At 41.8% G+C, this 23,803-nt stretch overlaps 1 protein-coding gene across 2 annotated transcripts in view; it reads right to left on the bottom strand.

Moving 5' to 3' along the window:
* plxna4 (plexin A4) overlaps nucleotides 1–23,803 on the bottom strand; it is a 288,054-nt gene that overhangs the window by 238,853 nt on the left and 25,398 nt on the right. For both annotated transcript variants that reach the window (XM_037759850.1, XM_037759849.1), the window contains exon 2: nucleotides 11,840–13,188. In XM_037759850.1, the coding sequence (XP_037615778.1) occupies nucleotides 11,840–13,084 (1,245 nt within the window). In that variant the 5' untranslated portion in view covers nucleotides 13,085–13,188. The remainder of the gene's footprint in view (nucleotides 1–11,839; nucleotides 13,189–23,803) is intronic.

The raw sequence follows: 23,803 nt of genomic DNA, 5'->3' as shown, positions 1-23,803 counted from the left end.
TTATTGCAGAATATAAGATCTGTGACAAACAAACATTTATGAGCGTGAATGCAAATTGCCAGAAGGAAAAAACTAACGTTAGGCTGTAAACAAAGCGAATTACACCACCGGTCGCCTGAGCGCGGGTATACACAATGAGGCTGTAAAGGCGGACGAGTCGGCTTGTTGACGTTTTGTAGTCTCATTTAGCCACTTGTTAGCAATCGCCTTTTTTAAGACACGTAAAAGCTTCAAAATTCACTCATTTCCGGGTTTTAGGATTCATTCCTGCACCACTCTAAAGAGGAGCCTCGCCATCCCCAGGGTTCAAAGGTTAACGGGGTCTATCACAAGCAAAATGGGGTACTTTGTCGTATTTGGATGATTGAATGCAGCCTCAAAAGATAATAAACAGTGCAGCCATTTCTCCCAAGATTGATTACTTTTCAAGTCAAAGTGGTTTTCATCATTAAAAATGACTTTACATTATCTGTGAGTTTCTGTCAACACATTTTTGTGCGTGTGGCTGCTAAGGGAGGGGTGATGCGTGTGCAAGAAGACAATGCTTGTGTGTATGTGTGTGTTTTCATGTCCCGTCACTGACACATGCTGTATTATTTCTGCTGGTTGCCAATCACAGCTGCCATCTCTGTCCCGCATTCTGCAATCTAATGAAATATACTTTGTCTGTCAGCCCCTTTAAGGAAGCAGACACATTTTCATTACGCCACCAGCAGAACATGACATTTGTAGTTGTGATGCCAGAGACGTCTCCAGTCAGAATACCAAATAATATCAACGTAGCCCTTGACATTGTCTGCCAATAAAGGCGCCGCTGTCACAGCTTCTATCATGTTTTATGCCCCTTTTCTTTGTCTCACACCATCTCATTAATGCATTTTCAAACACATTTTTTCACTGCTTTTTCTCTCTCAACCATTTCTGTCTAACGTACGATGGACAGGGATTTGCATGCTGTCCATCCATTGGTTGACACCAACTACATGTAGACCTTGAGGATGGTTTTTTTATCTTCTTTTTTCTGTTGTCTTTTACTTTCCAAGGATCTCACTCCAGAAGCTTGAACAGTATGCACAGATTTGATTTTACTTCTGCATAGACACAAATTATGAATTGTTGTAGGACTAAAAAAAAAATGTACAAAGATATTCGCGAGTAAAGGCCTTTCAACACCGGGGGCATGACGAATAAACGACACAAAAATATGAAATACTTGCCTGTGAATATTATATATCTAGGGCTTTTATTGTGAAAGATAAGAATGGAAGGAGTGGGTCTGGTCTGCGCTGCCTTTGTCAAGGTTGAAAGGAGTAATAAAGTTTGCTGTCTTGGTTCGGGCTACGGAGCCTCCGTGTTGTTGTTTCATAAATATTGGCACAACTCAACCCGCTCCGTACAACCTGATTGGTTGATTGCCTTTATTTGCGGTGTGAAAGCTCAGAAAAATCAACCTTGTTCCGAAAAAAAAGTACATGTGTGAAAGTATTCATGATAGAAATAATCAAATCGCACAAAAAAACGCCTGTAACGGCCTTTAGCAACCACTCGCACAGGTACTTGAATGAGATTTGGGTGTTTACTTATGCCAACAAATTGCTTTCAATGCATCCAATTTACGATCAATTCTGACTGTTTATTTGCTCACTCTAATTTTTCTCTCATCCTATTCAATTTCTGTGAACAAATTAAAGTGAAAAAGTAAGACGTCAAACTCATCCGTACTGTATATACAGTAAGTACTAGATATATGATTTAGGGCACTTTCACAAGCCATACTCCGTTTGGTTTGTCCGAATCAGATGAATTAATGCTTTTGGTTTCTTTTCTATTTAGTCTGGTTCAGTTTCACAGTGCACAAATCAAAGTGGACCAAATTTAAAAATTGATTTGATTTGATTTGATTTGCGTGTATGAAGGAGCGAATTTATCTTTTTCCATCTTTAGAGTTGCTACTTCTATGCGGGGAATCGCAGACTTTGACATTTTTTTAAACACTTTATAAACGTCTCTATTTTTGTGGACTTTATTTAGCATATTCTGTGTGTTCTCTTTGGCCCGGATGTCAAGCAAACATCAGACTTCTGCAGAAGTCTAGGTCAGTGCCCTCCCACTCATGTTAACCTGTCATTTCCCTGTGTCCATCTCAACAAAAGAGTACTATTACTGCGTTCACAACTGCCCCAAACGAACCACACCAGGGGTTGAACTGCACCAGAGTTTGCTTGACTAAATTACGGCTCGTGAAAGCACCCTTAAATGTTTAATTACTGGTATGGGTACCATTAGTTGTACCCATCTGAATATGTGTGCAAAGTGCTAGATTAATAACAGTGGCCAACAACTCAAATGGCTTGTAACTACAAACTCTGTTCTCGCTCGGCTCTGGTGGGGATTTCAGCCGGCGTCCCGCAGCGTAGCAACGGAGGAGAAAAAGACGGAGGGTTCCTCCCTGAAGACAGAGGGACAGGAGAGCAGAGTCTCTGTATTTGGACAGAGGCCAGGCACTGAGGCAGAATCAGGTCACTCTCAGCCATATCCATCTCTCTGCTTCTGTTTGGCTGCCAGCGCCGGCACAAAGAGAGCTCTCTTCTGGACTGTGCGGAGGGATCAGCAGATACAGAGTGGAGAGAATGAGAGGGGGCAGTGGGCGCGCGCGAAACAGAGACAGAGTTGCTCAATGCGATTAGTGGGGGGACTGAAAGAGATCCGCTCTCCGACGCTCTCTGATGTATGGCCTAATCTGGGCTTGCACTGTTGTGAGGGCCCGTTCCATTGGCTGCAAGTTCACGGAGTTAATGACACACATTAAACCACGGAGACATTGCGCTTCATGTCGCTGCTCGACCGTCGGAGGCTCCAGAGAGTCCATTTTCTCGCACTTATTGCTATTTCTCTTCAATGCATTATTATACTCCCATGTAGCACTTTCAATGACTTTCTTCCCCAATCCAGTCATGCTGCACTTTGTTTTTTCTCATAAAAAGTCTTTATGCAACATTTCTTAGCTTGTTTTAACATAGAGTTATTGATGATTACATGGCAAAAACCCACATGAGACTGGAGGAGTAAAATGAAAAAATATATCCTCGTGGTTGCTCTTTGTATAATTAGCCACTTAGACATCCACTAGCCTACTGTGCAAAATGACTGACCTGCCAGGATGATTGGCAGCACTAGAGAATTATGTCAGGTCTAAGTGGGTTTGCAGTGTTCACTGTAAGATATAATGTCAACATTCAATTTAGCTATAGTAAAACATTGGCTGTATGACTCCTGCAGCAACAGTGAGACACTTTGAAGTTAAGCGTCTGCAAAAACGGTATTCAGTACTTCAGCTATAAATCAAGATATGCAGGATAATGTTTAGCTCACAATGACAGGAAGGCGTGTAACGCCTGTTAGCTCTAATCCTTTATAGGAATCACTAGATGAATACTGAATTTGTATTTCCTATGTATAAACTATTAAACTCAAGGTATTGTTCTTATTTTACAAGTATATGACAGTAGGCAAATTAGACTGAATGAAGAGAGTGTTATGTTGCTTTATGCAGTATGTGTTTATGTCTCACCAGATACAATTTGCCACAAAATGTTTAGCAAAGACTTCATGAAGGTTGGATTTATTAGACTAGATTAGTTTTAGCTATAGGTTGACCTAATTAACTGCCAACTGAGGGAAGAATTCAAAAGGATTGCACAGCTTTTGCGGTATGTAATTCTCAAAACACCCTGTCTTGCCTGAAGTTTTGAGGAATGTTTCTGCACCTCGTCGGTCAGGACCTGTAGATCGCGATCTGAGGTTTATTTTTCTCTCTTCCATTGTTCTGCCAGCGCAAAGGCAACGTTTATACGTCTTTGCCACATGGATAATTACAATCAGACGCAACAAAAAGGGCAAATTACACTCAGCTGCAAAACTTTATGGGCGCGTTTGCGCTGTAATATCATAAGCGCAATATCTTTTGTGGATCAAACCTTGAGTTGCAAATGATGCGCAATTGACCAATCATAAGTACGGGCCCCCTTAGTTAATATTGCTAGGTCGGACAAACTTGACAAAAAGAAACCTACTTCAAAATACTTCGGGACGGCACCAAATATAACGAAATCATGCAGGTTCACCAGAAACTCTTTCAGCTCAGAACTCCAGCAATGTAATGTGACTTACAGAGTATTGTTACCTTTGAACAGACGTAGCATATTTAAGTATAACCCAACGGGAAAGGGGAAAGTTGACCGAGGATCTCCCGGGTTCCAAGCTTACTCAACTGTTAATTGTAGCACTGAGCGAAAAATGGAGGGACTTAGGTAGGCCAAGGACCATTAATTCCTTGTGCCATCGGTGGCTGCAATCCATCGGTTAATTCGCCTGTGAGTGTACTATTTGAGACTGGCTGCAAATTTGATGGTTGGAAATGTCCATAAACTAACTCAAATTTTGCACATGAATACTCAAATTCAATTTATTTTGAAACTGGTAGCTAGAAGCTTTTGGGGAAAATAGTGGGAAATTAACTGTTTTGATTGTTATGATCTTGTCATTAGACCAGGTTTTCAGGGAGCCACATCTGTGATGGACCTGTACATAACTTCTAGTCTGATCTGCCTGAAGAATCCCTTTTTTATTTAGCTAAAACCTTTGATTCCGCAAGTTTAAATGAAGCTCTACCCTTCATTTGTTTGTGTGCCTGTGAGTAACAGAGTGTGTGTATCAGATGGACCACTGGCTACTGTGCCAAGACTTAGTCTGTCTGACTACTCATCCATGGTGCCCTCCATCACACAAGCAACGCGTGACAGAACACACCATCTCACACACACACCGTGAAGTAAACACACACTCACACAGTGAGATGTGCAATGCGCAAGTCATTCTCCCACTTGTGTCATCGAATCATTTTCCTATTTCCGTCTTCACAAAAAAACAGTCTGTTTTGGAAACTGTCAAACCTTATACTTAATTGAGCCATCTGCTTCTGCTTTTAGATGCCTGTCTCATGCAGAAAACAGAATGAGTGAGATTACAAATATATTGCAAGAAGCAGTGCAACAATTCTGGTATGAAATGTATACAGTGTCCAGAGATTAGTTCAAGTTTTAAATCATGTTGGGGCAGGTCGATGAATGGCTGTTACACAGCATATTCCATGATAAAAAGAGATATTATTTCTATGAAAACTGGCTAACCTGAAAACTGTATTTCTTCTTTTTAAAATAAAATATGCAGTTCATGGTCTCGGTGAGAGCAGGAGTCATTGTGAATCTGTTTCTGGTGGCGGGAGATCAGTGCTCTTTGTCATTTTGGTAAGGGATCTGCAGGGCATTCCAACAGAGAGAGGCTTTTTTTTTTTAACATCACTGACTGAATCAAACGCTCAGAATTCACTTTGAGTGCACGGGTGTCGACGCTGAGCACAAGCGCTGTCACAAAGTAGATTTAACTTCCCCTTGGGGACTGTTTTGAAAAACAGTCACAATAATTAGGACAGAAGAAAGAAAGAAAGTATATACATTTATATGGACACACACACAGGGCTGGTTCAATGCCCGACATGTCATCTCAGGGAAGATGTGCCATCAACCTTGGCGTATCAGTGCAGTTACAGAAAAATGGGGACTGATAATGTGAGTTAGTGCACATTCATATGAAAAACAAAGGTGGAAAATGGAATAAATATTGAGGTGTGTATGGATATGGCTGTACACAAACTTCTCAGGGTGTGCCTGATGCAAAGTTGATTTATTTGTGCGTTCCGTTGGCAGGTTTCAATGCGAGGAGGCAGGCTTTGATGATATTTTGTGAATTTGTGTTTGCAGATGCTCGCACCTGCCAACCGTTAGCTGAGCAGCTACGACAGATAATAAATATTGGTTATGGAAAACAGTCAAATCATGGAACTAACGAAAACAGCGTGACGATTTTGAATGAAACAGAGACGTGTCTAAAAAAGATCCAGGAAAGAGAGCAAAGGTAGGAGAATGTCAGAGGCATGATGGGAGTTTAAGAGATACAGAGATTGGGGTGAGAAAAAAAAAGGGAATTCACAAATCAAACTAGGAGCTGGAAATAGAACGCAATATAAAGAGAAAGACGTGTCTGATAACTTCCTAACCCATGTTTTCCGCTTCACTGTGCACTGGCAGAAAATCTTTCATTATTTCTTCTGGAATGATTACTAGGCATTACCGTCTTATTTTCTATCAAAAACTCTATTTATTCAAGTGATGAAAAAAACTAAATTGAGAAAAACGAGTCTGCATGTATTACCGGCTAGAGTTGACAGTTTATTAGGGATTCAGATACAGCTTTCATATTTCCTTCTCGTTGATGCTGTGTCAGAGACGTTGATTCAACTCGGTGGTCATTTGTCAGGATGTAGTCGGTTATATTGGACTGCATCACATTTAAATGTGTTACATGTATGCTGGTGGACAAAGTAGCATAATGTTAGACAATTCAACAATTCAAGACCTTTTGAACCAAATGTATGGCTATGATAAACTATGTAGGATTGACTGTATTAGTTGTTGCATTGGATTGCATTTAGGGCTGTACCAGGTTTCAAATGAAGCTTTGGCTGTACACAGACTTGTACAAAATGAAGCTGTTGTCATATTTTAGGACGTTATCACCCTAAGAAAACCGAGAATTACCGCTTCTTGGTTGTATGCCTCCGCCATCCATGTCCATATCCATACGAGTCACCCCTTTACAGACATGCCAACTTTATGATAAGATCACATGCAGTTTGGTGACAACTCATAGTCAAGTCAGCACACTGACACACTGACAGCTGTTGTTGCCTGTTGGACTTGAGTTTGCCATGTTATGATTTGAGCATAAGTTTTATGCTAAATTCAGTACCTGTGAGGGTTTCTGGACAATATTTGTCATTGTTTTGTGTTGTTAATTGATTTCAGTAAAAAAAATATATACATACATTTGCATAAAGCAAGCATATTTATCCACTTCCATGTTGATAAGACTATTAAATACTTGAAAAATCTCCCTTTAAGGTACATAAATGGTACATACGTTTATCGTGATTAACTATGAACCATCATGTGATGTAATCGCAATTAAATAGTTGAATCGATTGGCAGCCTTAGTTTAAACACAATGACTAGGAAAAGAAAGAATAAGAAAGAAGCTGTGCAGCATTCGAATGTTGATTTAGGATTTGAATATCAACGTTATGAATGAAGATTCAAACTATTCGTTACAGCCCTAATTGATACAGCTTGGTAAATCTAATTGCAAACTTGGTGTATTTTGCAAAATTACTTTTTAGATATTGTACAGTACTGCTCACTAGGGAGAGAATTAGGTAGAGGGGGAAGACAGACAGAGAAAACGAACAAAAGAGTTTTTTTAAGAGCTCAACAAAAGACTACAATAATAGGGCAAGGGAAATGAAGGCACCCAATTCAGCCGGCAGAGTATGGTGAAAGAAGCGGGAGACATTTGTTTAATCACAGAATAATGATATTGTGATGGATTCTGACCTTTAGCAAGTGGTATCATGTATGGAGATTTAATTAGCGAGCCAGCCAGGATAGCGGGATAGCGGATATGTGGATGGAGTGGGGTGAAGTGTGTGTGTGTGTGTGGGGGGGGGCAGTCTGGATGTTCTTAATGAATCCACTAGCCTTTTCCCTTTCCTGAGGATGTGGCCTAGACTGACTCATCAGCAGCAGCCAGCCAGCCGCTGATTAAGCTCCGCAATCAGGAGGGAGGAGGGATGGAGATGGTCAGCGCAAGAGACAACACCATTCAACGGTTGGTCAAACACAGAACGAAATAAAAGACATGAGTCAATAACATGAAATACGAACATTGGAGGGAAGACAGAGAATGTCATATTAGAGAGTTCCCTTTCAAGTGAAGGATGAAACGAGGAAAGGAATGAGTGTGTGTCGGGAGGACTGTGAGAGAGATCAAGAAAAAAAGAGAGACTCAAAGAAACAGCAGCGGCCGAGTAGAATAATCTAATTAATTGGAGTGAATTCAGAATGTGAAGTCGATAGCACATGACAAATGTGGAAGAATAGCCCGTGGCATGTTAGTTAATGACACGTAATTAATGATCATTAGCAGAAGGGATGAGGGGATGGCCGTGGCCTGTCAGGGATTTACAGGCGACCTTGTAATTTCCTCATCCATGTTTAGAGGCGGGGGGTGAGAGACAAAACTTCACCCTGTGTGTGCTTATGGGAAAGCACTGTAAGAGGAAATAAAGGACAGACTCAAGGATGGGGGGAGCATAACGGAATAAGAAGATGGGGATGGCGGCAACTATTTTTATAAGAACATGAGGAGAAGGACAGGCGAAAGGGGAAAAGAGCGGCGCAGACAGTGAGCAATGAATCAAGGATGAGAGAGAAGAGAGCACGGAGTGAATTTATTGCGATCCCGCTGTTTTGTTGTTCTGTTTTTTTTCTGCTGACACAGTGAACATGGAAGGAGCAGGCAGCGGGTTTTTTTATAGGTCACATGCCACTTCACAATGATCTATGGATGCGGGCCCTTTGCAGACTTATACTGTTGAGCACGCATTATGTGGCTCAGCCAAGCGTGGCCATTTGGGGGAGAGAGGAAGCATCCCCTCCACCCCACTCACTCTCTCACCATTTACCCTCTATTGCTCTCTCGCCCATCACACCATTCTATGTGCATACTTTTTCTTCTCAAATTCACCCTCTTTCCATCTCGCCTACTCCGACTGAAAGCCTCTTAAAGACGGTGTAGAGCAACAAAGGTTTAACAGGGGTGAATGTTTATACTTTCCTACTCAGGCCTGTGTCCTTGAACACATCGCTACTTTGAGAATTTGATTATTTCTCATTCAAAAACATTGATATCTCAAAATATAAATGTTTCAGTCAATTCAGTTCATTTTTTTTAAACATTTCTATCCTCTACGAGTTTGTTTGAGACGATTTTATCGCTGACACACGCTTCAAGCGAACACTGACCACTGACATTTACAATAAACAATGTCCTCTTGCAAAGCTGCAAGCTCACAAAAAGCCTCCATTACTACAAAGTGGAAAGAAATATGGAGAGAAAATCATAATAAGCTGCTAATATGGGCCCTTTAAGTAATTTAATGGGCTGTCAATCGATTAAAACTTGACTAGGACTTGCCCCAAACTGCATGTGATTATCATAAAGTGTATGTGTGTAAAGGGGAGACTCGTGGGTACCCATAGAACCCATTTTCAGTCACATATCTTGAGGTCAGAGGTCAAGCGAACCCTTTGAAAATTTAGTGTAAGTTTGGAGCGTTATTTAACCTCCTTTGCGACAAGATAGTATGACATAGTTACCAATGGATTCCTTAGGTTTTCTAGTTTCATATGATGCTAGCATCTTCACTCTAGCTTTAAAACTGCTCCGCTACAACCTAAAAATCGCAAGTTGCATTAATGCGTTAAAACTAATTATCGTGTTAACTTTGACAGCTCTAATGTACATACATTAGACCTTATAGTTTTACACAGTGCAGGAACCCAAAAAAGCACTCTGACTTCCAAAATATGGCTAAACAGTATAAGCAATGTGTGTCTCTGATGTGTGGCTCTCTACAGCAAAGGGAAACCCAGAACGGAGAGGATGTGAACGGAGGAGTTTAAACTACATTTCTGATGACATCGGAGACACGGCGCTCCCAGTCATGCATCATTTAAAAGCACCAAAGGATTTAATCAGTGACTAACAACCAACGATTCATAAAAAAAATCTACCATGGGATATTAGAGACACCAACCATCCATCAGAGACACACACGAGATGAGTTATGTTTGGCCTCGACTCTTTATCTTAACATGGTCTCATTGTGAAAACACTCATCGGAAATATATATGGCCTATATTTACATCTACTAATTTACTAATGCTCAAGCAATAGGCCCTGATTTATGTTTGTGTGTCCATGTATTTATGACCGTAGCACTCTAAAGCAGCCTAGAATGATCTGATCAGCATTTTAATAAATTACTTAATAAGCCTTTCACATAACTATTTATCTATTGCTATTATTCAGCCTTTAAAAAGCTACCATCTCCATCTCTGCGATGGCCATGCTTACAAGTGTGGTGGCACGTGTGTGTTGTATGTGTGTCACAACTCATCTATCTCCTGCCGAGTCCACCCTCACTTGTTCAGCGGGGTCTAATTTATGCAGTGGCGATGGCGATACTGTGGCGCGTGCTGAAATGGCATCATTCCTCAGCGCTAACCCCGGTGTGCTCCCTCACACTTCCTCTCCCCGCTGACAGCTCCACCCCGGGCATGATTTATCAGGCCCTCAAGCAGCAGACAAAGGCGCCTCGGCACGTGTGCCGTGCCAGAGACGGATTAATAGATAAACACTGTGATTTCCCGAACCAAACACAAGAGAGGGTCAACTTCATAATGGCGTGAGATAGTGCGTGGCTAAGGTCAGAACAATATGGACTGAGGCGCAGGGAGGGGATCAAATTTATGTCTCTGAAATATGGCCACGACCAAGCGATCTTGTTAGGAGTGTTTGTGGCTATATAAATTCTCATTTGTGGCTCTTGTAGATATTAAGAATGACTGGATTTGTGTACTGTTTTTTTTTTATTTTGTTTTATTGTATCATGTTTGTAAAGATGTGCTGTTTTGTTAACGTAGTTAAAAAAACTATGAAAAAAATGGTTCTGTACATATTCGGAACTGGAAGTACAGTATATTTAATTGTTGCCAGAACCTTAATTAAAAAAAGAAATTTAAAAAATGACTGGCCTGAGGAAGGATTGTACTATTCGTCATTCCACTGATTATATTTCTTGGACAAAAAAAAATGTGTATTTTTTCTCATGAGTGGATTCACTCAATCAGTCTTCTTCTTATCTTTAATAAAGAAAGTACAGAAATACTGTATATGTAATTTCATGAATTATCTACATAGTTACTAAAAAAATATACCAAAAAATTCCAATGCATAATTTTTCAACCATCCATTTGCAGCGATACACCTTTAATTGATCTACACAGTGAAAAACAGACCTCTTCAGAGCAGTCTGTTATTTATTCTAATCCATTATCTACACCTCTCTGAACTCAAAATTAGCAAGTGAACACATGGTTCATGTAGAGGGAACATGATGACTAACAAATGCACTCAGAGCTTTTATTAATGACGTAATGAGATCAGGGGGAAAGAAAAAAATTGCTTTGGCTGCGTGTGAAGGTGGTCTAAACATGTAACACCCAATTTAACCTTGTTTTTTATGTGCACAAAGTGAGAAATCAAATGAACTGAATCACTGAATTTGTAATGCTGTTATGGAGAATGGAATTATGCTAATTTGGCTGAGCATTCGGCTGCATTGTTTAAAGGGTGAGCAGATTAAAAGAGGCAGTGGATGGTTAATATCGCATCATAATGGCATGGAGCATGAACCCACCCGAGAACAGAGGGTTTCACGGAGGCCTCCTGCAGTGCACCAAGGCTCATTAAAGTAACATTGGGAGAGCCTTCACTACTGATTTTCCTCCAGACAGACTCACCTGTCATGTCCCTCAGAACAACAAAACAACAATAAGAAACCATCAGCGTTTAGATCTTCTTAATGCAGTCTCATGAAATACCGTTTTCCTAAATGCTCGACGCCTGCTGTTCTGGTACATTCCGAGTACAGTCCTACATGTCATAGTAGAGAATGTGTGTACTTGTGCACGAAAAGTATGAGTGGAATAATAAAGAACTACTAATATAGAATATATTAGCCCAGTATTGTCATTAAACTTGTGTAAATGTGGCTGAAAGTCACACAATGCGTGTGTGTGTGTGTTCTAATAGTACTCACCGCACTGCTGCAGGGAATATCTTTGACTTTGAGCCAAGCCAGGTCCAGCGTGCCCTCGCCTTTGTAGCACGACTGCAGCCTCTCCTTGATTTTCTCATTGATCTTCCGCAGAGAGAAGACGCACAGCGCAGAGTCCTGCGAGGCCTGGCGCGGACGCCTCTTTTGGCCCTTTGAGAAGACGGCGAACAAAACGTCATCGTCCGGTGCCACGTCTAGAGAACGCGCCAGGATGGCACCAGCTTTGGACAGGTAGGCCGCCTCGAGTAATCGGTACTCCACGTTGCCACTAATGCATCCAACAGGCACCTCCACGTAGGAGTTGAAGGCGGTGTCTGCCTTGCAAAGGCGGACTATCTTGGAGGTGTAGACCTGTTCTCGACCGGTCGAGGAGGATCCAGCGGTCGGTCCGTTCCCCATTTCAGGCTGCAAAGTCAAGAAGTAGACAAAGTTCCCGCTGGCAAAGCCGTAAATGTAGTATATGTCAAAGTCTGGGATGACAGTGAAGGTGTCAGAAGGAATCTTAATCATAGAGGCCACAAACTCATCATGAAAGACGTAGGCAAACATGCCGTCCTCCTCCGAGTTTCTGGCCAACTTGCGGCTAGAGATCGTAGGGAAGTACTCTGGTTTGCCGTCCACTGCTGTGGCTACAAACAGCATGTCGGGAGAGGCATTTCCATACGACACAATGACGCCAAACACAGAGCCACTCTCGTTGACACCAGAGAGGTAGTGCTCCTTCTTGTGGAAGGGCTCTCCTAGTTTGAAAAGGTCATCCAGGCGGAGGAGTTTGCAGATGCCCTGGTAGAGGCTGCCACATGCCAGCAGCCGGTTCTCCCGGTAGTCCATCAGAAGCATCTTGTTGACGTTGTTGGTGAGCGATAGCGGCTCGCTGCAGGGCTGGACGATACGCGGTGGGTAGCACTTGCGGTTGTCCTCGTCCGGGCCGGTCTCGTGGGACACCTGGACCTCCAAGCCCGGGGACAGTTTGTATATGCGGTTGACGGCTCCCAAATAAACATTGCCGTTGCGATAGTCCACCGCCACATGGTTGAATGTCCGATCGGGGTACTCGGCGCGAAACGACGCATACTCCTCCTCCTGAAGGGACGCTGTGATCACTTGGGAGCCGGCGCTGTGAGCCTGCGGGGCTTGCACCACTGTTTGTGACGTCGCGGGAAGCTCCAGGCTGGACAGGAAGCAGCATACAAAAAAGCAGGTCCGTGTCCTGGCGAGGGACGTCATGGCTGTTCTGAGGCTGGGAGCGGTGAGGAGAGGGAAGGAGGCACAGTCCAGTACTGTCGGCCAATCGGGATCAAGCCTTTCTTGAGATGGAGGACATTATGTACCTGAAGAGGGAAGAGACAAAAACCCAGTGAATAACGGCAGCATGAACACCAAAACACGCATTCAAGGCAACTGTCGCATGGTATTGATGGATATACATTATGCACATGAAGACTATTATCATATCTATGTTCAAATTTTATCTGGCACCGATTAGAGCATCTTCACAAAGAATAATGAGGAAAACAGGTGAAGAGGGCACACACTTGAGACTATCTATAATTAGAAAAGAAATGGGCTAGACAGAAAAAGCAATGAGGCTGAGCCACAGTAGAGGTTTAAAAGGCAGTGAGCATGGGGAGCTTTAGCCAATAGGATCAGTCCATGGATTGAAGGGAAGGCGACAGAAGAGGAGGAGTAATGCATCGTCTCAGAGGAGGTGATCAGCATGGCTCTGCACCATCGCTCTGCATGGACCCCTGCCCCTCTACGCCCCTCCTCGCCTTTATGCTCGAGCCGCTATGCACCTAATTGATTCTCCCCTTGGAGTAGCAATTTCCATGCTTTGGCGATTTTCTCTCTTTTTCTCCCAATAGGGCAGCTCACCTGCTGACACTGCTAGCAGAGAGAAAAGGACCTTCCTTCTCTCTTTAACATGCCGACACACACACACAGAGAGACGTGCACACGCACTCACAGAGTAGAAGGTTTATGGGCAGAAGAGGAACAATTAGGACGGAAACGCAAGTGGTTGCAGAAATAAGCTTCCCTATAGTCCTTAGGTCATTTGCAAAGTCTCAGCATTACACATGCAGCCGTAGCAGACAGGCACACACACACACAACGCCACACATGCCAATTTAATGAACATTATTCATGTGGTGGGGAGAACCTATACTGTCAAAGCACACAGCATCAGACACACACCGGCACGGATTATCAAGGGGAAACGACAGCATTTCCTGTAAACACGGTGGTCCCATGTGTGTCGCCTGCTCATTAGGCCTCTCCAATGGCATACTGGGTATTATGAGGAGTGGTGTTCACCTAGGTAGTATCCAGATTACTTTTACACAGACACAAGCAAGAATGAAAGACTAATCCACATCACATCTTGCACTTGAACTCCACAGTGTTATCCAGGTCGACCCACATCAATGTCAATGTGAAAATACAATAATCAGATATTTTTCTTACATTTGTCCTTTGCGGAAAAAATACAAAATAGTCTAACATCAACTTTAAATCAAAAGTAAAAAGGCAATTCGCAGTGGTGATTAAGGTATCGACTTGATCCAAATACAAGTATATTGTGCATAGTGCTTACAGTATGTTCTAGCGATATGTAAACTAGTGTTACCACCCTGCGGTTGTGTGCCTCCGCGAACCAGTCAAGTTGAAGTGTATGTCCATTTCTGTCCAAATTGTCACCACTTCATCATCATCAGTTCATCCTACTGTCCAAGTGGATGTTTGTGCCACATGGAGTAAATATCCCTCCAGGCGTTCCTGAGATATCGCTTTCACGAGAATGGAATGGACTTAAGGTCACAGTGAACTTGATCTTTGACCACCAAAATCTAATCAGTTCATCCTTGAGTCCAAGTGGGCGTTTGTGCCATATTTGAAGAAATATGCTCCAGGCATTCCCCAAAAAAAACACGGCTGTTGCCGGCGCGGAGGCGTAAAAATAGTACAAGTAATATCAACATCTTTTATTTTCAAATTCAATTCATAACAATCTGCCGGTTGTTGTGTGAGAGGATCAGGGTGAAGACAGGAACAACTTTGAAGTGTCACTCACTCAGAGTAAAGCTACAGTATACGAGAGTTTGTCTGTCAAACTTAATGCAAATCCCCATCAGCAAAATAGACAGTTTATTGAGCAACGTCGTGGTTGTGTTTTCGCTAACGGCAACAAATACAAATGTAAAATAAATAAATAAGTAGGACAAATTTGAATATTTTCATGGCCTAGCCAAAAAAGTTTCTTGTCATAGCTGAAAATGTTTTATTTTGTAATTTTGACTCTAAAAATAAAGTCTTATTTCTTAAGAAGCTTTTTACTATGATCACTGTGAAAGCTTGCACCCATAAGTGGTGGTGCCACCTGACATTATCCAGCCACAGATCTCATCTCAGGTTCATATCCAAGCAATCACAAGTTGGGGTGGTGTCAAACGCAACCTCACTGCAATCTCACCAATCTCCCCCTCCATCTCCTGGCAGACAGAGAGAGGGAGAAAGGAAGAACAGAGCAGACAGCCTCTCCACACATGATAAGAGGACCAGAAAGGATGATGAGAGGGATAAAAACTGATACAGAGATAGAAAAGGTGACTTGTCTTCAGGTATGTGTGCACGGATGGGTGTGAGTCAAAGAGCGATCATTACCATAGCTTTGACGCAGGCGCAATGGTCCTTTCCACGCTTTCCATTCATTGTCTATGTAAGCAGCCGCGCAATGGCACGATTCGAGAGACGGGGCGTCACGTCGGCCGCTCCTCATTTGCGTAAAGTTGAAGCATAGGCAACTTTATGCAAAACAGGGGAGTCCGACGCGACTCGCTGCCTCTGGAAACTCCAGAGAAACTTTTAAACTAAGCGTTGTCGATCCAAAATAAAAGACAGATTCAGCAACTGCATGGCTTATTTCTCGCATAAAATGTTTTCAGAAACACATTTTTGTTAACTATTTTCATGATATAAGAGAAGATATTTCCAAACGAGCCGCAATGTTGGTTCCGGTTTGAAAGCTAGGCTCAGCAGCCCACGGGGGAAAAGCGTTCATCCAATCAGGTGCCTTGTGTCTAGTGGCAGCCTATAAAGCGTCCAATGCTGAGAAGAGAGGCGATCCCTGTGGACATGTACCATAAGGCAGGAGGGTGACGGGAGAGACAGGGATAGGGAAATACAGGCTGTGGACAAAATAATAGAAACACTTAGAATATCATAAAATAACCCTGCAGTAAATACAAATCAGTGACCTAGAAAAATATCTTACAGTAAGTAACTAAACCCAATAAAATACTGTGACAAAAGTGAAGTTAAAATCAAAACATTGGGAGTTTGAATAAAAAAATAACATTACCACATTCACCAAATCGGTATTTGTAGCAGGGAAATTGCACTGAAAGGTGTTCCTGTTATTGTGTCCACCCACTAAAGTGTAAGAGAGAAAGGTTTAGAGAAAGGAAGCTAGTGGAAGCCGCTGCTACTTGAGGAGTAATGACAGGGCAGAGAGCCCATAATGTTAAAAATAAAAAAGACGAGGCGCTGCATATTAATCTCACAAAGGGAACAGCACCGGAGCTCCCACCTCTCATTTACCTAGCGGGAGGGACGGCCATAACAAAGTGTTCCTCTGAAATTCCCCGACAACTTTATTCAGCGTTATTATTAATAGAAAAGGAGAGAGAGAGAGAGGGAGAGGGAGGAGGGAACGACGAATAAGATGGAAAAGAAGGGCGTGAGACATAGTGAGAGACGGAGGGAGAGGCTGTTATACCACCTTCACATCCACCTATCCTCACGAGTATCAACACTAATGCACCGCTGACATCCCAGACACAACAAAAATAGAAAAATAAAAGAAAGGCTCCAAGTAGTCTCCCTTGAGAAATAATAGTTTTGCGAGCATAAAACATTAAAACCTCTGAAAAGGAAAAAAAAAAAATGACACTCATCAGTGGTACCCTGCAATGGCAGCGTGTCTGCCACATGAATCTGTTGGTGGAACGCAATTATCCTTCCTGACGGGGGGGACAAGCTCGTTTAGTTGCTGTTTGCCTTTGCCTGCTGATCATCAAGCGCCATTAATTAAAGCGTGCTTTGGTTCTGAGGATTTACACATCAGACGCGTGCACACACACACACACACACACGCGTTGACTGATTATTCGAACACGTAGTTTATCTTTATCCAGTTGCGTGCCATTAGTGCATGCCTTTTCCCCTCGCCTGCCTCGTATACATGCATATTAAAACAAGGTGCGATACCGGTGGTGATGATGTTTGAGAAGAAGCGTAAATTAAGGCACGACAGTAAATAACTTCTAATCAAGTTGTCAAATAGTTTATCCACATTATTAAAGTAATTGCTTGCTTTGACTGATGGGAGTTTAGACAAAAAGTTGTGAAAATGTGTGAGCCCCGGCCGGGACACACAGGATGCACGAGCAGCGTGTGACGGCCGCCTCGCGTCTCTCACATGTGTGGCATCTACACCGACTTCTGCTGCGCTCCCACCTCCAGCCATTTCTTTCTACATAGTTTGACTTTTATAATGGCCATTTCATTTCATTATAAATGTTATTTTTATTTATTTCAGACAGAAAAAGGTTAAGAAGCGTGTGCCCTAGGGCTGACCTGAATGCTTTGAAGCTTCGACCTTTGCCATGGTAATTGACCTTCAAATCAGTATACGAATGTTTAATTTTTTTATTTATACATATATAAGTATGTATTAATAATAATATATAAGTCCCAAAATAGCCCTTGAAATAAGTAATAATCCCACAACATTATTCATTATTCTTATTCAACATTAATTATTAGTAATTCTCACACTGAACACTGAAACAGGGAGATGGATATGTGCCGCGAAGGTTCGTATACCTTCAAATATTTCTCATCGAAGCTTTGAAGCCCAAAAAATGGTATTCAGGACAGCCCTAGTGTGTTCATTTGTAAATAATAATATAATCCACGATTAAAAGTCGTGCAAGTCACTGCATTTTCTACAAAACTGTCCTGCAGATATTTCAGAATAAAAGCCTTGTGTTGACAAATGAAGGAATTCTGTCCACAGAAATAACACTAGAGGGCTTTTATTTTGAAACAGAAACTGTTGAGTTAAAAATATATATATACTTTTTTTCACATCTCTGACATATTCTATAGATATAGACATTGAAACTGTAGTAATGTTGCTGCTATGATGTCAATATTCAGTCAAAATATAATTTTCACTATCCATTTTTGCTGTGAATTGCACAGAAAAAAATAGGTGAGACCTTGAATTTCTTGAAGACATGCAGCTGACAAGCAACTCAGCCGCATCTGAGCCGCCACACCTGAGCCGCGCTGCTCACTTTGGGTTGTGTGGCTGCTCTAACTTGTTATCATAAAAAAGCAAGAGGTTCCGCAATGCACATGAGCTGCTCACGCGTTCCTGTGTGACCCGGGCGTAACATCCAACTGACCAGAACGTAGCCGATGCATGTGGCTTCAAGTCCCGTGACCCGAGTGTGTGTAGCTGACTGCTCTGAGCTAGCTTGCAAGATTTACTCAAATATCAAACACACACACACGCAGTCACACACAGTCACACATTTACAGCCCCATAGACATCAAAGAGTGTTAATGAATTCATGATTAGCACCACACTCTTTCCCCCGAAATACACTTCAAGTATCGCTGGAGCTGTGGGCAAAAACCCTGCGTGTGTGTATGTGTGTGTGGGTGTGTGTGTGTGTGCGTGCGTGCGTCTGTGTTTTTGTGCATTATCTTCATCTGTGAGACTCCAAACTGAGCTCAGTCTTTAGAAAATAATTGGGATGTTTCTGTTTTCCCCGTTTGGCTTTCTGTGTTCTTAAACGCTGTCAGCAGCCAGCCAGGAGGAATCACATGATGACTGTAAAACTACAGCCTAAGAGGGAGACATAAACAGCATTTACATTTATAAATGTGTGACTCCACCAATTAAGGGCATTATCCTGTTTTCAGAAGAGAGAGGAGGAGAGGAGAGGAGTCAGGTGAAGCCGCATCGTCATGGCTACACACCAGAAATGTGTTGGCAGATGGATAAAATGTGTCTACCCCCACCCTAAACCAGATGACAGTTTTTTCCGTCTCTCACACATACATTTAGTCGGGCTGTCGGAAATATTGCTCAAAACTTCAGACAAGACACAAACACCCGGTTAGGTTCACAGATCAACTGCTACAAATTGCTCTGTTTCAGATAACGTATTTTGATGCTGCAAAGCTAATTTCAGGGACAACGGTATTAGGCAAAGCTATTATGGATATGTCATGAGCCATTTTGCTTTGGCAATGATTGTGTAATGGAGAGAGCCGAGGCCAGACATGACAATTGGAGGAGAGACAACAACAAAAAAAAAAGCAAGCCTCGACAAAATAATCCCCCGCTATTTATAGTCTGACGGAGGGGAAGGCATTTATGTTGAAGAAATGACTGGGAATTGAAGAAACTGTCAAAGTCTTTGGTAAACAGCTTAACTTCTCACAGTGTAAAAAAAAAAAGTGTTCAAAAATAACTATCATATTCATAAAAACACTGAGTCAAATGGGATTAGGAGATTGTGAGTGAGTAAGAAGTAATTACACATAATCCTTTATATTCATAAAGAAGAAAAACAGACTGCACACTTATCAAAGGTAATCTGTCACGGGGTGAAAGGAGGAGAATGAATGACAGTTGCTAGCACCGCACAGACAATCGAGACATTGTGTCCATTTGCGTTGAATGGGGAGACGGAGGGAAGGACGGCTGGATGCATAGATGGATGTAAAGTAGTTGTAGTCAGATAAAAGACTCCTCTCATGCTTGTGCAGAATGTTGTAGCTGGAGGAAGTCTCACTTGCAGTAATATTTACAATTTATTTGAAGAATTTGTTGATTGCTTTGAAATAGCCATCCATTGCCAGGCCCCCGAAATAGTTATAGGGTTATAGTCTGGTTTTATTTAGTGAAAGCATTGCTTTAGGAGTTAATTAGAGCAGCTGACTACTAGGGGTGTAAAGGATACATCAATCTGGATCCATATTGATTCAATGATCAACGATTCAATATCATCAATGCAAAGAGAAAACATCGATACATATCATCATCTTTAGAAAAAGCCTTTATTTTGAAATTCCCATGGCACGTCTGTGTCTAGGGATGCACCGATACCAGATTGGATATCGGGCCGATATCGACTCTAAAAGCTGGATGGGGTATCGTGACAATGGAGCCAATCTATTCAATTCAATTCTATGTTTATATACTATATGAATTACATACTGTAATTTTAATTCCTGTTTAATTTTTGACCAATTTGTTGCTGCATTAAAAAGGTTTACACTTGAATTGTAGTTCCTGTTAATTTTGAAGACTTTTTACCAAGTTGCTGGTGAACCATTTATTGTTTTAATAATAGATAATTCAGTAAATGTATATCTATGTATTTATTTGTTAGGAGAGCAATGTTTAAGTCAAGCCTGATGTTGCCTTACATATAAAATAATCATCCCAGTCACTTCCACACACTGAGGCATACAGCTTATTAATTAAACACTACTGGATCGGTACTTGGTATCTGCCGATAACCCAAAGCCCAGGTATCGGTATCGGCACTGAAAAAGTCGGATCGGTGCATCCCTATCTGTGTCACCATTTCTGTTCAAGCGCACCTCTTTCCTACAGAGCCCAGTAATAACATTGTCAAATCATATTTTAGTTGCTTTTTGTGAGTTGATATAAATGTAACTGATTGTGTTAAACGGGCATATGATGTCATCTCGTAGCGATCGCACGCCCCTGAATTGAATCAAAATCGTATCGTGGTAGATTTTGTGATATCAGCAAATATTGTATCTTTGTCCAAAGAATCAATATAATATTGTGATTAAACTTGTGATTTTCACCCCTACTAACTACCTATACAGTGGAGAGAGTTTTTTTCCTGTAAATGTATTTTTATGCATATATGTTTATTATTTTTACTGTTCTCACGGGACCTAGAGGGCCCTTTTGTAGCTTTTGCACACTGGGAATGGTTTTGCCAGCCACGACTGTGTATTACGGGCATGCACATCTTTCTGGTTGACATGATATCAGCTGGCAAGGGTCAGGGTGGTGGATTGCTATTGTAGTGCTTTTAAGGCTCTTGTGAACACTGCTGCAGGCGATGCACCTGCTCTTATGAGACTGCTAAAATGCTACTATGAGGTCTGCTTGGCAGCTTGGTTGCATCTCTCGTAACCTGCTGTGGGGAAGTAGTAGTAGTAGTAGTAGTAGTAGTAGTAGTAGTAGTAGTAGAAGAGGATCAGGAAGTATTACCATTGGCATGAGACACAGCACGTGAAAAGAAAAAGTTAGAAAAGAGCGAAAACAAGTGAGAGACGGAGAGAAAGACAGTGACACAGAGCCAGATGAATAAAAGGAAAACAAGCAGACAGAGATGTGTGTCCCAGATCAGTGGATGTACTGACTGGAGTGGCAAAGTCCTCCCCCCCGCCCCCCCCCCCCGCCCCCTCCCCCCTCCCAACCTCCAACCACCCCCCCCCCCCCCCCCCTCCCCTGCTGAGCTCTGGCACTGATCAGAGGAATAAGTGTCACTCTGCATCGCAGCCACACACTGGGACTGGAGAAAAAACACAGTGTCCCTGCACTCACAGAGCATAATCACAATCACAAATGCACACACACACACGCGCGGGCTCGCCAATCTACGCACAAAAAATCCAGACCACAACGCAGCAAGACACACACTCCAACTTGACACTTCTGCATAAAATACACACAAACACAGCGAGCATACAGAGCAGGAATGCCCCTCCCAACACACACAAACTGGCATTATACCTTGGCACTAACAACAGTACATTTTGCCCCCCCCACGCTACAACACTGGCAAAAAACAAATTAAACTAGAGCAAAGTAAACTGAGGCTTTTTTCAGCTTGCTGATGGCTGGGGGAAAAAAACACAGGCCTCTGCTATCCAAGCATGCAGCTCAGGAGAAGCTGTAGCTAAGAGAGAGCCCAAACAACAACACATACAGTGCTGCCTGCCTGCAGGAAGAAGAGAATTAGCAAGGGACACAGGACAGGAGGATTCATGACTCATTATTACCACTTCAACATACTCACTTTCTCTCTCTCTCTCACTAAAATAGGCCGGAATATAAGAAGAAATTAGCATAAGTTTCCATATGAATGCAGACACATAAAAAGCACTAATTCAATGCTCTCACAGGACTCAAGCTAAGATATCATTCGATAACATGGACAAACATATATGTACAGTAAGTATGAGCATGTATATCCATGTATGCATTTAACAGGTTAGCACCCTTTATGGAAAAAGATTGCGCCTAATCTTGCAATCCTGATTATTTGTCTCCGTTTAAAGAAACTAATTATACAATTGCACTTTTATTCCTAAACATATGTTGTCCCTTTTCAGTTGAATGACGAGGATAAACACATCAATGTGGCTTAATTCCATTATTATTATTATTATTATTATTATTATTAATAAGTAGGGGTGAGACTCACCAGACCTCGATCTGAAAAGATTTTGGATGTTAGATATGATTAAGACTAGAACTCTGTAGTTGTCAACAACAGAGAAGGAGATAACTGTGGAGGAAGTGAAACCTATGATCAGAATAGTCACACTTATGACTCTTATGATTCACATTGGGCTCACTTCTATAGAAAATGAAAGTGCAAATAAACTATTCCCCATTTTTCTAGTTTTATATGACACCAGTATCTTCACTCTAGCATTAAAACTGAGCCGACTACAACCTCTGAAAGACAGATTAGAGGCATTCGGATTGTTAAAAAGTTAATAGTTTATAATAAAAGATCGTTACTTGACGTCCGTGTACCGATACATCATTGCCGCGCAAAATATCGTGATACTATGCTTTATCAAAATTGACCCCACCCCTATTATTTAGCACAGTAAGAGAAAATGAAGATGTACATACACACACAAGCATGTGAAGAGACAAATAGAGAACATTAAGTAATGATGGAGTGATCAGGTCTAACATGCCTATCAGGCTAAGATAACCCCTGCTGATACACTAAACAGATGGCACACTCGTCTCTCTCAGCAAAGCAGCAGCAGAAAAGAAAAAAAAAGGAGGACAGAGAGGATGGAGAGAGAGAGAGAGAGAGAAGGCGGGGTGTCCTTGGTTACATCAAGACGTGGATTAGCAGCATGGATTACTGTCACCAGATACCCTGTCTAGATCGGGGTTAGGAGGTCTAATCCACCACGGAGCTGTTGATATTACAAAGAAAGCCTTTTGGATTGTACTGTCAACTGGGGTACATATCATATGAATGACAGAAAACTGACTGAGAGACGCTGACATTATGTACTACAGATGTAGCAATCATCCCGGAAGGTGTTTACAAGCATCAACGCGCTGCAAATAATACATTAGGTTTAATTATTAAAGCATGTATTGAGTTTTAAAATCTGCACCTACAATTTTCAAGGGAATCTCTCCCCTTCAGTGCCTATATGTGCTGATAAGTATGACTGGCTGCATATTTTCAAGTGTTGTCTTCAGTCTAAACAGAGTTTGGTTTGACTTACACTACTAAATTACATGCAAACAATGGCTTTCAAATGTAAGCAACGCATTCATCAAACAGAATGATGTTATTGACAACTCTGAAACAGCCCGAGATTACTTTAAATGGCAACGATTATGATCATTTCTTGCCAACATTTTGGAATTTTTCCCTACAACAGCCCGGCATGGCCACTGCAGTATGGCTGAATGTTTGGGTTTTTTTTGCAGTGAGAGAGAGATCAATGTCATTGTTCAAATATTCTTTTAGGGCTGTTAAAGTTAACGCGATAATAAAGCGTAAAGTTTGTTGTAACGCCACTAATTCCTTTAACGCATTAATGCAACTTGTG

This window comes from Sebastes umbrosus, chromosome 23, assembly GCF_015220745.1.
Source record: "Sebastes umbrosus isolate fSebUmb1 chromosome 23, fSebUmb1.pri, whole genome shotgun sequence".
In the NCBI taxonomy this organism is placed as follows: Eukaryota; Metazoa; Chordata; class Actinopteri; order Perciformes; family Sebastidae; genus Sebastes; species Sebastes umbrosus.
The sequence above is the reverse complement of the archived record's forward strand: the minus strand, read 5'-3'. Positions and strand labels throughout refer to the sequence as shown.